The sequence below is a fragment of the Gavialis gangeticus genome, unplaced genomic scaffold (genome assembly GCF_001723915.1).
Source record: "Gavialis gangeticus isolate Ggan-Ray unplaced genomic scaffold, GavGan_comp1, whole genome shotgun sequence".
Taxonomy (NCBI): Eukaryota; Metazoa; Chordata; order Crocodylia; family Gavialidae; genus Gavialis; species Gavialis gangeticus.
Genome location: NW_017729025.1, coordinates 140,751,597 through 140,764,163, shown reverse-complemented (window position 1 = coordinate 140,764,163; position 12,567 = coordinate 140,751,597). Strand labels below are relative to the sequence as shown.

General features: G+C 41.6%; 1 protein-coding gene across 4 annotated transcripts in view; it reads right to left on the bottom strand.

The window, feature by feature from the left end:
* Positions 1-5,247: 5,247 nt before the first annotated feature.
* The window catches only part of CUNH11orf58 (chromosome unknown C11orf58 homolog), a 7,764-nt gene continuing 444 nt past the window's right edge, over positions 5,248-12,567 (bottom strand). The window contains exons 2-5 of one of the 4 annotated variants that reach the window (XM_019519648.1): positions 12,133-12,246; positions 9,868-9,928; positions 7,520-7,632; positions 5,248-6,590 (exon numbers count right to left, since the gene is read on the bottom strand). In XM_019519648.1, coding sequence (XP_019375193.1) covers positions 6,375-6,590; positions 7,520-7,632; positions 9,868-9,928; positions 12,133-12,246 — 504 coding nt within the window. In that variant the 3' untranslated portion in view covers positions 5,248-6,374. The remainder of the gene's footprint in view (positions 6,591-7,519; positions 7,633-9,867; positions 9,929-12,132; positions 12,247-12,567) is intronic. The other 3 variants (XM_019519650.1, XM_019519649.1, XM_019519651.1) reach the window with 3 other exon arrangements.

Sequence of the window (12,567 nt, the reverse complement as noted above, 5' to 3'; positions counted from 1 at the left end):
TTTGCCTTGGTGTGCTGGAAAATCTGTGTGTTCTCCTGTAATGTTATCTGATCTATGTAATATGTGTAGATAATTGTATATGTATGTGTATGTATGTAATGTATGTATGTATTTAATATATAAAATAAAAATATATAAATGTATGCATGTGTTCCTGTATAAATTCTATATTATAATATGCAATATATGCTGTGCTTCACAGAATGCACACTGTGAGAGAAAGCACGTTTCTTTTCTGGGGGAAAAGAATCAAAATAGACTAACAAAAACAAAAAGAGGATTTTGGGGGAGGAATAAGTTGAAAGGAATCAATGAATGAAATAATAAAATAAAAGGTATAGAAAGCAAAAGGTATTGATGAATCACACTTGCTAGGCTAGCAAGTAGGAAATGAATGATAGCCTTTGTTGTCTGACACTGCTGAGCTACTGGAAGACACAGCTCAGTAACTGACACCAAGACAGAAAGCAGCTCAGTTCAAACAATGCTGCCTTTTATACAGTTTTTCCATCCCTCCCCCAGAGCACTGGAAGGGACCTCAGGAAAGGACGACAGTCACTGGCCAGCTACACAGTCCATAATGAGAGCATTCCTTCCCCCTCCCTCTCCTTACTTTAGTTTCTATTTCCCTGCAGGCAAGCCCAGCTTGAGCTTCCAGACTCAAAACGTTTTGAAAATTTCGAAATGTTTCGACTTGCCTCGTTTTGTTTCGAGGCTGTTTCAAAGCTCTCTGTTTCCTTTTGATTTTGCTGTTTCAAGCTTGAAATGAGTCAAAACAGCGTTGAAATGAAACTGCCAGCGAAATTTTGCACATCCCTACTGCCTTTTTTGCACATATTCTTCATGAAATCCCATGAGTTTTCTGCCTCTTGGTATTTGACAGAAATTGTTTTGACTTGCCACTCCTATACATTCCTTTAGGTGCCCCACAGCACACCTACCATGCTAGATGCTCTGTCTTCATTCTTAACACATCCTATGTCTTTCCATCTTCTCTTCTATGTAACTTTAGATAGAAGGAGCTTTTGAACTTTGACAAATCTCAGTTGTTCATTCCAATTTACTTGCTAGTCATTTTCTAAGGCTTATTTGGTCATACCTTTTGCTAGATTTCTAATTTTGATAGCCATATAGCAAGATAGAAACAAAATACAAGAACCATATTTTGCTCTCTGAGTTGTAGAATTTTGATACCCAAATCTTGTTGCAGCTGCCACTTCAAGTCTGATTAAAAACTTGTGTAAGTTCTTTGCCGGATCAGACTCTTCTGCTTACAGGATTGAGCCCAGAACAAGAAGTAAAGATTACATTACTCTCAGAGTGCTCAGTGGGGAAATGGTATTTTCCCCACTGAGCACTCTGAGAGTAATGTAATTACCCAGGGTGCAGTAAGTGATTTCCAAGATTAGTAGAAACAAGATCTCTACTTCTCATTTAATGAAGCCCAGTGCCCACAAGAACACCTTGGGAACTTCTTCCATGCCAAGCTAGATGCCTACAAAATCAGGCAAGTTATCTCCTACGTTTCCAAGGTGATTCTAACTGGTGAGCCTGCCCTCTGTTTTGAGAGCTGATACCATTATGCTAATACCTGTGCAGACATGCTTCAAATTGGTTGTTGATCCTAAGATGAGGCTGTGAAATATGCTTAGTGTTCTGCATTCTCGTTTTTTACCGTTTTTTTTTTACTGATAAATTCCCTAATTTTTTTAAGTCATTCAGTTTTTACTGATTTACACCCATTTTTCAGGTCAAATCCGTTAACTGGCACGAGTGGGGAATGGCCCATTCCCCACTCGTGCCAGTTAACAGGGATTTGAACTGAAAAATGGGTGGTGCCGGTAAGCTAAAAGTGCTGCTGTGCTGATTACCTGAGGCACAGGTTTCCAGCTGGACACGGTGGGGGCAGGACAGTGGCAACACGCGTAGTAGGGGTGGCTGCACGGGGGCCAGGGGAGGGGGGCTGGAGCCACTGCCTGGGGATGTAGGGCTCCTGGCTCTGACCCCGGGCGTGGTGGGACAAGCCACAGGAATCGCTCCTGGGGCAGGCAGGTCCCACCTGCACCCCGGTAGCTCCAGCTTCAGCCCTGCCCTGCACACTGGGAGCTGGGAGGCCTGCTGGGGGGCAGGCAGGAGAGACCAGCCCTGCTCTCTGTAGCAGCCGCTACACCCGGCTGCTTGGCATAGGCCCATGGGGCTGGAGCCACTGCCTGGGGGTCCAGGGCTCCTGGCTCTGACCCTGGGCAGGGTGGGACAGGCCATGGTAATTCCTCCTGGGATAGGGGGTCCAACCAGCACCCTGGCAGCTCTGGTTGTGGCCCTGCACCGGGTGTTGGGAGCTGTGAGCCCCACCAGGGGTGGGCAGGCGGGAGAGCCTAGCCCCATTCCAAGCTGTAGGGGGCTGCACCTGGGAGCTCAGCATAGGCCTGTGGGGCTGGAGCCACTACTCAGGGCTGCAGGGCTTCTGGCTCTGACCCCAGGCAGGGCGGGAGGTGTCAGTGCCGGGGTTGAGGTTTCCCCTTCCCAGTGCTGCCTACTTTCCTTAGCTGAGCAACACTGCATAAGTAGGTAAGGGAGCATTATGTGTCTTGTGATGGCTAGAAAACGGTATTTAGAGGTGTGCTCTTGGAAACTGCCTTGTAGGCAAAATAGATAGTTAATAGAACAATGGTCCAGGGGAATGGCAAGGATTACTTGATTTCTAAGTCTGTTGTGACAGTTTGCCTCAAGGTTCACTGTGCCTGATGCAGGCAAGCAGACACAGGCTGAGAAATTGAAGACATGTACCACAGTTCCATAACATAAGGGACTTTGCCACATTGGCACCAGGTCACAGTGCCAAACTTCAGAGGCTTTGTGATTTCTGGTTTTGGTAGATGTACCAAATTAGGATGTGTGCATGTAATGGGTTCGTAAAACAAAGGGATATGCTGACATGATAGAAGGTGGACAGTATAATGACCACAGGGAGACCAATCAATGATGCCCAGAGACGATGAGAGTCATCAGAGGGGTAGAAAGACTACAAAAGGAGGGATTTTAGAGTAGAAAGGATCTCCAAGACAGGAACCCGAGGCTACCATGGACAGAGGGCACACCACCCGCCCATCTCATCCACCCTACTGGGGGCAGTTTGCGGGGGGAGGGCTCTGCTTCTGACCTCCAGGCTGCTGACATCCAACCTTCAAGAAAGAACCTCAGGGTGAAGCTCGCATACTGGCCAGATGTACCTTGACCCTGTGCAGCTCTAGGACTGGTACAAATAGAATTGTTTGAACAATTCTCATCTGATATCACTTTAATTAGTAAAATTTGTCTATTATTGAATGGAGAGTCTGTGGTCAGTCTGAAGGTTTGGGTCCGCTTGGAACAAGGAATCTGAGTCACAAATCCAGAGCCAACACCTTGGACATCATCCCTCGGTGATGCTGTTAACAGGCAGATTGTAGCCCCATCCAAACCAGGACTCTCAGGTTGTGTTCAGTAAGTTAGTAGTGAGCAGAATGATATAGAAAGCATTGTCCTGTTTTTTCCACTACCTAAACAAGTATGAAAAAAAGGCTTCAAAGAAATGTTTAAATGCTTGGCAGAAAGGGAATGAGACTTTGTGGGGGCAGCAGTGTGCTAGTATGCAACAATTTATAGGATTAGGGCTTGGAATTTTTAATCTTGTTAATTTGCTGAAATGACTAAAACAGTCAAGTCTAGCCAGATATACAATTTATACTGCTTTGTTTTGTTTTGCTGGATGTATTAAAAAAATCTGCCTTTGTACCACTGGTGGATGTTCTGGGTAGGAGAAAAGCGATGACAAACATTGGAAGAGGCTATTCAGGAAAGGCGTACCATCTGGAGAACTTGATTATGGGACTCCAGAACTGATCGGCTGTGTGGATGTTGGCTCCATCATTATGAGCATGGGGTAAGACCTGGAGAGCGTGGGATTGTTGATATTTGCTGGACTTCAACCTTCTGAAGTGTAGAAAGCCCAGCTGTTGGGCATAAAGTAGGCTCAGAAAAGTTGCCAAAATATTAGAGGTAGGACAACTACTTTTATATGTACTTCCTTTAGAGCTGTGAACCACCTTTTGACTTCACATATAGTTCCCTCATTGTAGGTGTTAGTTCATACAAGACCTTGAAAGCACATAGGCTCCTATAATAATCTGCTTTGTAAATGTATCTTCTAAAGGGCTTAAGCCAAGAGAAACTAAGACCTTTAACATTTGAATGAAGGTATCCACCTACACATTTGTTTGCATCTTTAGTTAATTTGTCTCATTTTTTCCCAAGCACCTCTGTACAGATGAGCCCTGAAATGGCAGGTGACATTATCACCCAATGAGGATACGATCCAGCATGCATTAACAGCATGACCTCTCTCTCCTCTTCCAAATGTATTTACATATTAAAAACAGTGGGAGGAAATAATCAATGGTTCAACATCTGATCAAAAGTCCATCACTTTTTTTTTGAGTTTTATAAATACAAGTAACCTGAAAACCCTACTCTGATACCAGGGAGTATAAAACAAAGTGACCTGTAGCTTTTTGTTACTGTCCTGTTGTTGCATCTAAATGAATAAGCATCATCTTTGAAATCTGTTTTTTTTTCAGGCAAATATTAAAAAAAAGGGGGTAAAAGTTACTTTTTTTGCAAAAAAGTAAGAAGAGTAAAGCAGATCAAACAGGGTATGAAAGGGGAAATATTCAGATTGTCAGTCACAACCTAATTTCTTTACTATGCTTCTAAAAACCAACGGAGTTAAAAAATTTCTGGATCCAATCAGCATTTCCTTCCCTCCTCCCATCCTTTTCTGTACCTAATATGGAATCTATGATTCATTTTTTTTTAAGTCAACTTAGTTATGCTTAAATGACTGGAACGTAAATTAAATTCTGCTCAAGGCAATTTCAGATTTAGTGTTTCTCCATACTTTTCTCCACCCATAAAGTAACAATTATTCAAAGTCACATCTTTCAGAGCAAAGTCTGAATCAGTTTCAATATTCTGTCCACATAAAGCACAACTTTAAACTCTCAAGCTGGCTGTTACTAACAGTATTATGGAAACAACCATGTTGCCAATGTTTGTTAGATACAAAGCACTGGCATGTAGGAACAAGGCTGAACAAGAATGGAGGTCTAGGGTTCTGCTACTCTTTCATAAGAGAGCTGAGTTTTCTCTGTTTCTCTTTATAAGCTGTAGATCTGTTTCAGGCACTAAACTAACACGTGAGAAAATGCATATGCTATAGCAGTTTGATATTTTATTACAGTTACCTTAATACACCAAAAATATATTTGCAGAAGACATGGAAATATTTAATCCTTTGTGGAAGGAACCGCTAACAGTCTTAGGACTTTGTACAAGGAAAGTGAGAGTTAGAGGGGAAAATTGCTTGGTCTTTCCTTGTTAATTATAAGTACCTCCACATAAGTGACTCAAGCAAAGGGCACGCACACTGTAACTCTACCCATGCTGCAGCGCTTCCTTTAAAAAGGGAATGGAGCTGAGGTCTCACTCATTAACAAAGCATTTTTTCCTTTGCCATAAACTCAATGTGTATTGTTATCCCCTAAATATCCCTACTACGTTAGGGAAGGACTGAAAATTGTATATTAATACTAGAAACAGGTGTCCAAAGCCCTGCACCATGCACTTCAAGCATCAATTTTTACCTAACATGAATAAAAGTCTTCTCTGTCAAGCTAGTCTCAATATATACCCCCGTATATTTTTGTTATTATAAACAGGCCTGGGGAGGTAACAAAGGGGCCACCTGCATCTAGATGTAATTCTGAAGTCTCACCCTGCCCAACACAGACACAGCCTGAGACTCTGCATGGTTACAGGCATCCACAGTAGCAGAACCTAAATGAATAATTGATCCTGGACTACCCTGCCACATTGCAGTGCTAGTGGCTGTAGGTTTAAAGCTCTAATACACCATTATATTGTTGCCATTGGTATTTCATCATTGCAGCATCCAGCAACTCTCACAAAATATTTAAAAATCCAAACCAAAATGCTAATCAAATAAATCACCTTAATAAGGATCTTAAAAAAAGTCAACAAGTATAGTGGAATAAGAGGGTGGGTTTAGAGAATAAGTAAGTTGGGAACTAAGTTTATTTCTTCCTCCAATACTTTTTTTTTCTTTTTAAACACTTTACAAAAAAATGGATACCCTTATACCCATGAAAATATCATCCATGGCAGCTGAAAGCAAACACTATTATTTTTGTCATCTAAAAGGGCATTTTTTAAAATCATAATACAAAGGTCTGTGCTGTAAGCAGTCCTTCACTTTGCACTGTAACAATAAGGCTTACTGTATTGTACTTTAAAGACGAGAGATCTTAGACCTGCAGTTATGAACCACTGGCTTTAACAAACATCATTTTATAACTGCTTTTCACATCTTTCTTGCTTTCAGGGGCATCATCTTCATCATGCTTTTCAGGTGCTTGCAGTTCTTCTGTAGATCCCTCTTGCTCTGACTCAGAGCTACTTTCAGTATCCTCTGGACTTTCCTGTTCTGGGGACTCTCCAGAACATTCACCCTGCTCCTCTTCACCTTCCTGAAGCTGAAATAAAATGTACATTATCAGTAGTTCAAGAACCTTCACCATTCATTCTACTGTTTCAAGTGTCCATTCCTATCCTGTGAAAAATGGAAGCTAAAACTACAACAGTTTAAACTACTGTTTAATTCTGGTAAAGGTAACCTGTATCAAAATTTCATTTACTGAAGGACAGGAGTGGACACAAGTGACAATCAATCAGGTGATGAACAGTTATGAGCAGCAAGTCCCCCAAACCTTTTAAAGTAGCATTATTGCTTTGTCTGTCTGTAAGCTAGGACAACACGCTATATTTATAAATGAAACATCTCAGCATCTCAAGCTGTGACTGTCTGTATCAGCTCAAACTAAAGTTAATTTAGGTGAGCATACCCATAGGAGACACCTCCATCTTCTGCCAAAGGAATCTCTCAAAATGATGCAGGCAATTTGACTGGCTCTCACCTGAGATAGCAATAAACAAAATATCCCAGCTGGTGTTTTGACACTGTGCTGATAACACTGTAGGGGTGCCCATTTTGAAAAAATGGAAGACCTTTGTGACCATTAAAAATCCCAAAAGGCCTGGGATTCCCCCAAATTATCATGTTGATTATGATTCTGTCTAGTTAAGTTTTCCTTGCACTCTGAACTATATTCTTCTCTTCCTTTCTTAAACGCCAGGACAGAACTATTATGTAGTTCTACCTTATATTTGCAATGCATATTTAAGATCCCTCTTAGAAGAGCTTTAAGTAATTCCTGTTTAGACCATGAATCTTGTAGGCATCGAAGAATTCTCTGGAAACTCTATATTCAAGTACAGGTATCTAACAGCTGCTGCAGATTTGGTTTAGATCTGTTACTGAAAACATCTGTGGGATGCTTAAGTCAAGTGTCATCTCCATGCGCACTGGAACAACCGTGAGTCAACAACAAAGTAAGTAACTTACTACCTCACTGAAACCAAGTCCACAATGTCGCCGATTTCTTCCTGACATTGTGCTGTCCATGCTCTGCTGGAACTGAGACTCTAACTCTTCATTCATTTTCTTGTCTTCTTCCCCTGCAGGTCCAGTGTACTTTGGTTATGGTTCAGTCAAATTAACAAAGACATCTGATTACACAAAGTCACTATTTTTATTTATATTTTCTAGAATTTAGTACTGCATGCACACATTTTCAGTCTTAGAAAGTACAGGCTTGACCACTTTCTTACTATAGACTACGTACCTTTGTCAGCCGTGTAAACATCTGTTTACACAGACCAATTAATTTGTTCAATGAGTGAAGCAAAATACTCTTATCGTAAGGGTGTAATCATAGATGACCAAGTATAATATCTATTCAATGCTGCTTCATGCACCTACTCTAGATGCACTGTTTGTCGCAATATAATCCAGTTAAGAATTTCCTATCCTGCTAGTACTAAAATTTGTTTCACCGCAGGGTTAAAATATCACATGGAACAGAAGCTTCCACACTTGAACTGACCGTACTTCAAGTGTGGTCTAAACTGATAAATCAACGCACTACAAAAAAGTCAGTGGTTTATGCTGAAGGAGCCCACTAAAATAGACAACAGAAGACAAGAACGTCACTTCTGTATTCAACTTGCTACGTTTTAGATGAACTACTTGTGCCCTGGACCATTTCATGCTTACTTGAATCCTCAGCAGCTTGAAACTGAGGCTGCTTAGATGTTTTTCTTTATCAGCCTACTTCTCATATTTGCTTAGCAGACAAGGTCAGTTGCTTTTGCATATCCTATCCTACTTCTCAGTAAAGTTAGTAAGGAATTATTTCCTCTACCAAAATAATGGTCAAATTTTAAAAATAACTGAGAACTCCGTGGTTTTGTAGACAGAGAATGAGCATAGAACTGAGATGTGTCTTACTTTTCCACATATGTAAATAGATTACTTCGTGTTATAAACATTCAGAGAAGGCAGACAAGTGTTGAAAGTGGGATGGTGGTAACTAGGTTATTTTCTGTTGCAACAGATTAAAAGTGTTTTTTTTTTTAAACTGCGGGACCTGGCACCCTGTCACATCCTAATCACAGCTTTTCGCTAGTGTCCAGCTAATCGCTCTTACATATTCCTTTAAAAAAAAAAAAAACAAAAACAGATAAGCAGTGAGGCAGATGAAAACAGAGGGGATAAAGTGACCTGCAAAATGTCACCCAAGAAGCCAATCAGAAAGCCAGAAACAGACTCCAAATTTCTGTAGCGAACACATCTGAATTAGCTAATGGGGGGAGGGGGAAAACGTACATGCAGTGGCAGGCAGGTTGGAAGCACCAGCCCCCTTACAGAATGAGTAGCTTTATTTTGACTGGCCACACTTAATGTTGCTTTAACTTGGGGGTCGGCATGTCGGAAAAAATATTTAACGCAACCTGGCAGTTCCTGGTCTAGAGAGCTAAGACTAAGCTGTGCTAAAGCCTTTCTGTACTTTGGCCTAACTAGCCAAGCCCAGTTTAAAATCTGACAGTTGAAGATACTACGGCTTCCAGGAGATAGGCAAGAGTCTGAGGAGAAACTGATTTGCAAAGTCAACTTAGCAATCAGAAACAAAAAGTTTACCTTTAACTTGTGCACCTTGTACGAGTGTGGTCATTTGCCTCTTATCAAACTGGCTTAGTTTTTAGGTCATAGATTTCTCTTAATCTTTTTTCTTTTAAGGTTTACATACTCAGTGGAGAGTCTAACACAAGGCTGGTTCTGTTCCATGCCCAAGCTTCTAGCATCAATGAACATCAACATTTGGCAGCAATGCATCAGGTGTAACAGAATGCAGCCTCTTAACGCTGTAGCTAATTCAAGGTGTGGATAAAAATAAAGCTTTTTGCTTCTAAATCAGGAAAATGATGCTGAGGATTTAGATCTCAATTCGGCAAAATCTTTCAGCATATGTTTAAAAGCAAAGCATTTCAATACTTTGCATTCCAGTTAAGCATTGCATTTAGTACTTTGCTGAATTTTGGTTGTAGGCAAACCATTCTTTTCACCAAAAATACCCCTTTTCAGTCATTATTCAGACACACAAGAGGAGATACAGGGACTTAAGAATCTGATCTGCATTCTTCAACATTAGCCACACAAATGAAATCCATCATTCTGAGTTACTGTACAAGGACAACCATAAGGACTTTAACAATAAGCGTATAGTTACAGTCCTATCTACAGCTTCTAGGACTTTAAGCTAAAATTTAGGAAGCTATAAGGAAGCTCTGGTTCCCTAAATGAATGCAAGTTTACAGATTTCCAATTTTTTGTCAACTATTGGATAAACTGACCTGTCCTGAAGTGAGAAGTTGATCTGTGGTCTCCAATAACGAGGCGGCCAGTGCGTTCTCTCTAAAAGAAAATGCAGTTTGTTTTGGAGCTTACAGTGAACTCCAACAGCACTACTTGTCTCCGTAACTCTTGGAGAGGGGAACCCCTACCTTCCTCTGCTGACAACTAATTTTTAAGGCATGGGCTGCTTCACCTTCACACCTATCGTCAAAAGCTGGTTTCAACTGGATCTTATTGCTGAGAACATAGATTCCCCACCCTCAGGAGAAGAGAATGCTGGTGTGACAGCAGGACAAGGGAGACCAGTAATTGCCAAAATTACAATGGATAGCACAATACTTCAAGTCACGACCCAGATTTCATGAGTTCAATTTCTTTTGTTCAAGTCCCATGTAAATGATTTGACATTTGGGTGTCCCTCCCCTCCAAATCTTTCTTTTTTAAATGTTTCTCCTCATTTTTGTTCTTCTTTTACTCAACAGAAAGCTACCAGCTGCTTGGGCATATCAAATGTGGAGGTCCATAATGTTCAGCTGTATGTACTTTTCTAGTTGAATGTGGCATTGGTTAAATCACTGCTAACTGTGAGGGCTTTGGCCTGTCACCCTATGCACAAGAATTGCTACCACATCTGCTTGTAGTAGCCACCTCTGTGGGAACACAATCTGTCATTGTCATGGGGATTAATCTGTGGTAATGCTTATAACCAACAATTCTCCATACACCACTGCTACCCCACTAAAGTGAATGCAGTATTTTCTAGCTTTATCAAGGAAAGCAACTAGACTGGAAGTGAAATTTTAGTTCCTCCTTGAAGTAAAAAAAGAAAGCTACTATTTTAGGTCATGATGAAAGCATCTGTAACAGGAAAGTGCAATGCACATACAATTACAGGTCTTGGGTTGTACTATGTCATGTAATTCTACTACCTCTACACGGATCATATGAAAGATAACTTCATATACAACTAGTGCATTTTAAAAGTTTGCTGCTTTATAGAAAATCAACATTCACGCTTTATGACTGGGTGTTCAAGCCATATTTTTGTTGCTCGTCCAGCTGCTGTCATATGTAAGCAGCTGGAGAAAGAAGGCTTTAACGTGCCTGAGACTAATACCCCTCTCCCTCCCTTGTTTTTTGTAGGGCAAGCAAAACATTAAGATTTTGGAAGATGCCAATTCTAGGTTGGCTAGAAAATGTTTTCTGTGATCTTGCAGGCTGATGTGAAACACTGAATGACTGTCAGTATTCAAAGATAACACCAGAGCCTTCCAGCTGCACAGCAATGCTAACACAAACTGTAGGTTTGAACTGCTCAATGTTAAACCTCATTCTTGCCAAAAGCAAGCTAACATCCCAAGAGAGGCACAACTGAAAGCACAAGTTCTGTACTGCTGTCTCCAAGCCCCTGGATTGCAAAGCAGGTTTTGGCTTCCAATCACCGTGCGCCTCAACAGCAAGGCCCAGGGTGCATCTGACTTAAATCAAATCCATTTAAATCAAATTTAAATCACTGGTCAGGAAGCTTCAATTTAATCACTGTTGTCTATAAAAAAAAAAGTGCATTTGTGTTATTTGATATCCTCCATTCATTGAACTTTCTGAAACTTTGCAATTTTAGAGAGGTAGGGGCTTGACTCTGCAAACACAAACTTCCAGAGAGACAAGAGGGCTGATAAGGCCTGTTCTCTCTTATCTACATATACTGCTGTTAATAAGGATGTTACCTCTGGAGCCGCAAATCCACAGAACTGAAACTAAGCATCACAGGGATGCTTAATGGGATCTTCTAGACTGAGCATTGAGTCCCACTGGGTACAGTGGTTTTCTTTAATCTTTACTAATCTATAGTGGAGCGTCTGGGAAGCCCATAAGATTGGACCCCTAATACAGTCCATGACCTGCTGTGACCCATTTATAAAACTTTTTTCTAAAAAGGTTATAGGAATACATTGTCTCAAATAATACATAATTAGATGTTACAATCCCTATTCCATGATGATCTTTGCCCTTTAACATATCTTAAATTAAAACTACCTTTATGCAGGTTTTTTTTTTTTAAGAATCTTAACAAAAAATATGAATAAAAAAATCTGATTTAAATAAAAAAATCCAATCTTTAAAATTACAAAAAAATTGTCCATTTCTGGCAAAGCCTCAGCCCTCTCCATAAAGCAGTGGCCAGGAAACATGTCAGGCAGCTGCAGGCACAGGCTGCAGCAGCCATGTCATCACTGGACAAACCCTGGGCTGTTTGAGCTCACCCGTGGCAGTGACTCGCAGCCCCGGCTCACCTTCCCCGCGCCCATCAGCCGCAGGAACTTCTGCTTCCGTTCCTCATTGCCCAAATCCGCTGCCTCCCAGCTGCTGGATCCATGCTAGGAAACAAGATTCCAGTTACTTAAGGTCCGTACCCAGGGGCTCCACCCTGGTCGAAGCAGGGCCAGGAGCACAGCATTGTGGGATGCTGGAGGAGCACTGAATCCAGTTCCCACATCATGATCCTGCTTGACTCATTGGCTGACCCTGCCCCCACCCCCCACTCACGTCACGGGGCGGAGCCTCATGCTCCCCCGCGGCTCAGCCAATGGAGGGCCGGGCGGGCCCAAGCGCCCCAACGTGCGGGGTCAGCGCCTTTATTGCGCACCAAAGGTCACGTGTGGCTGCTCCCCCCCCCCCACCGCCGTCCGCACGCAGTC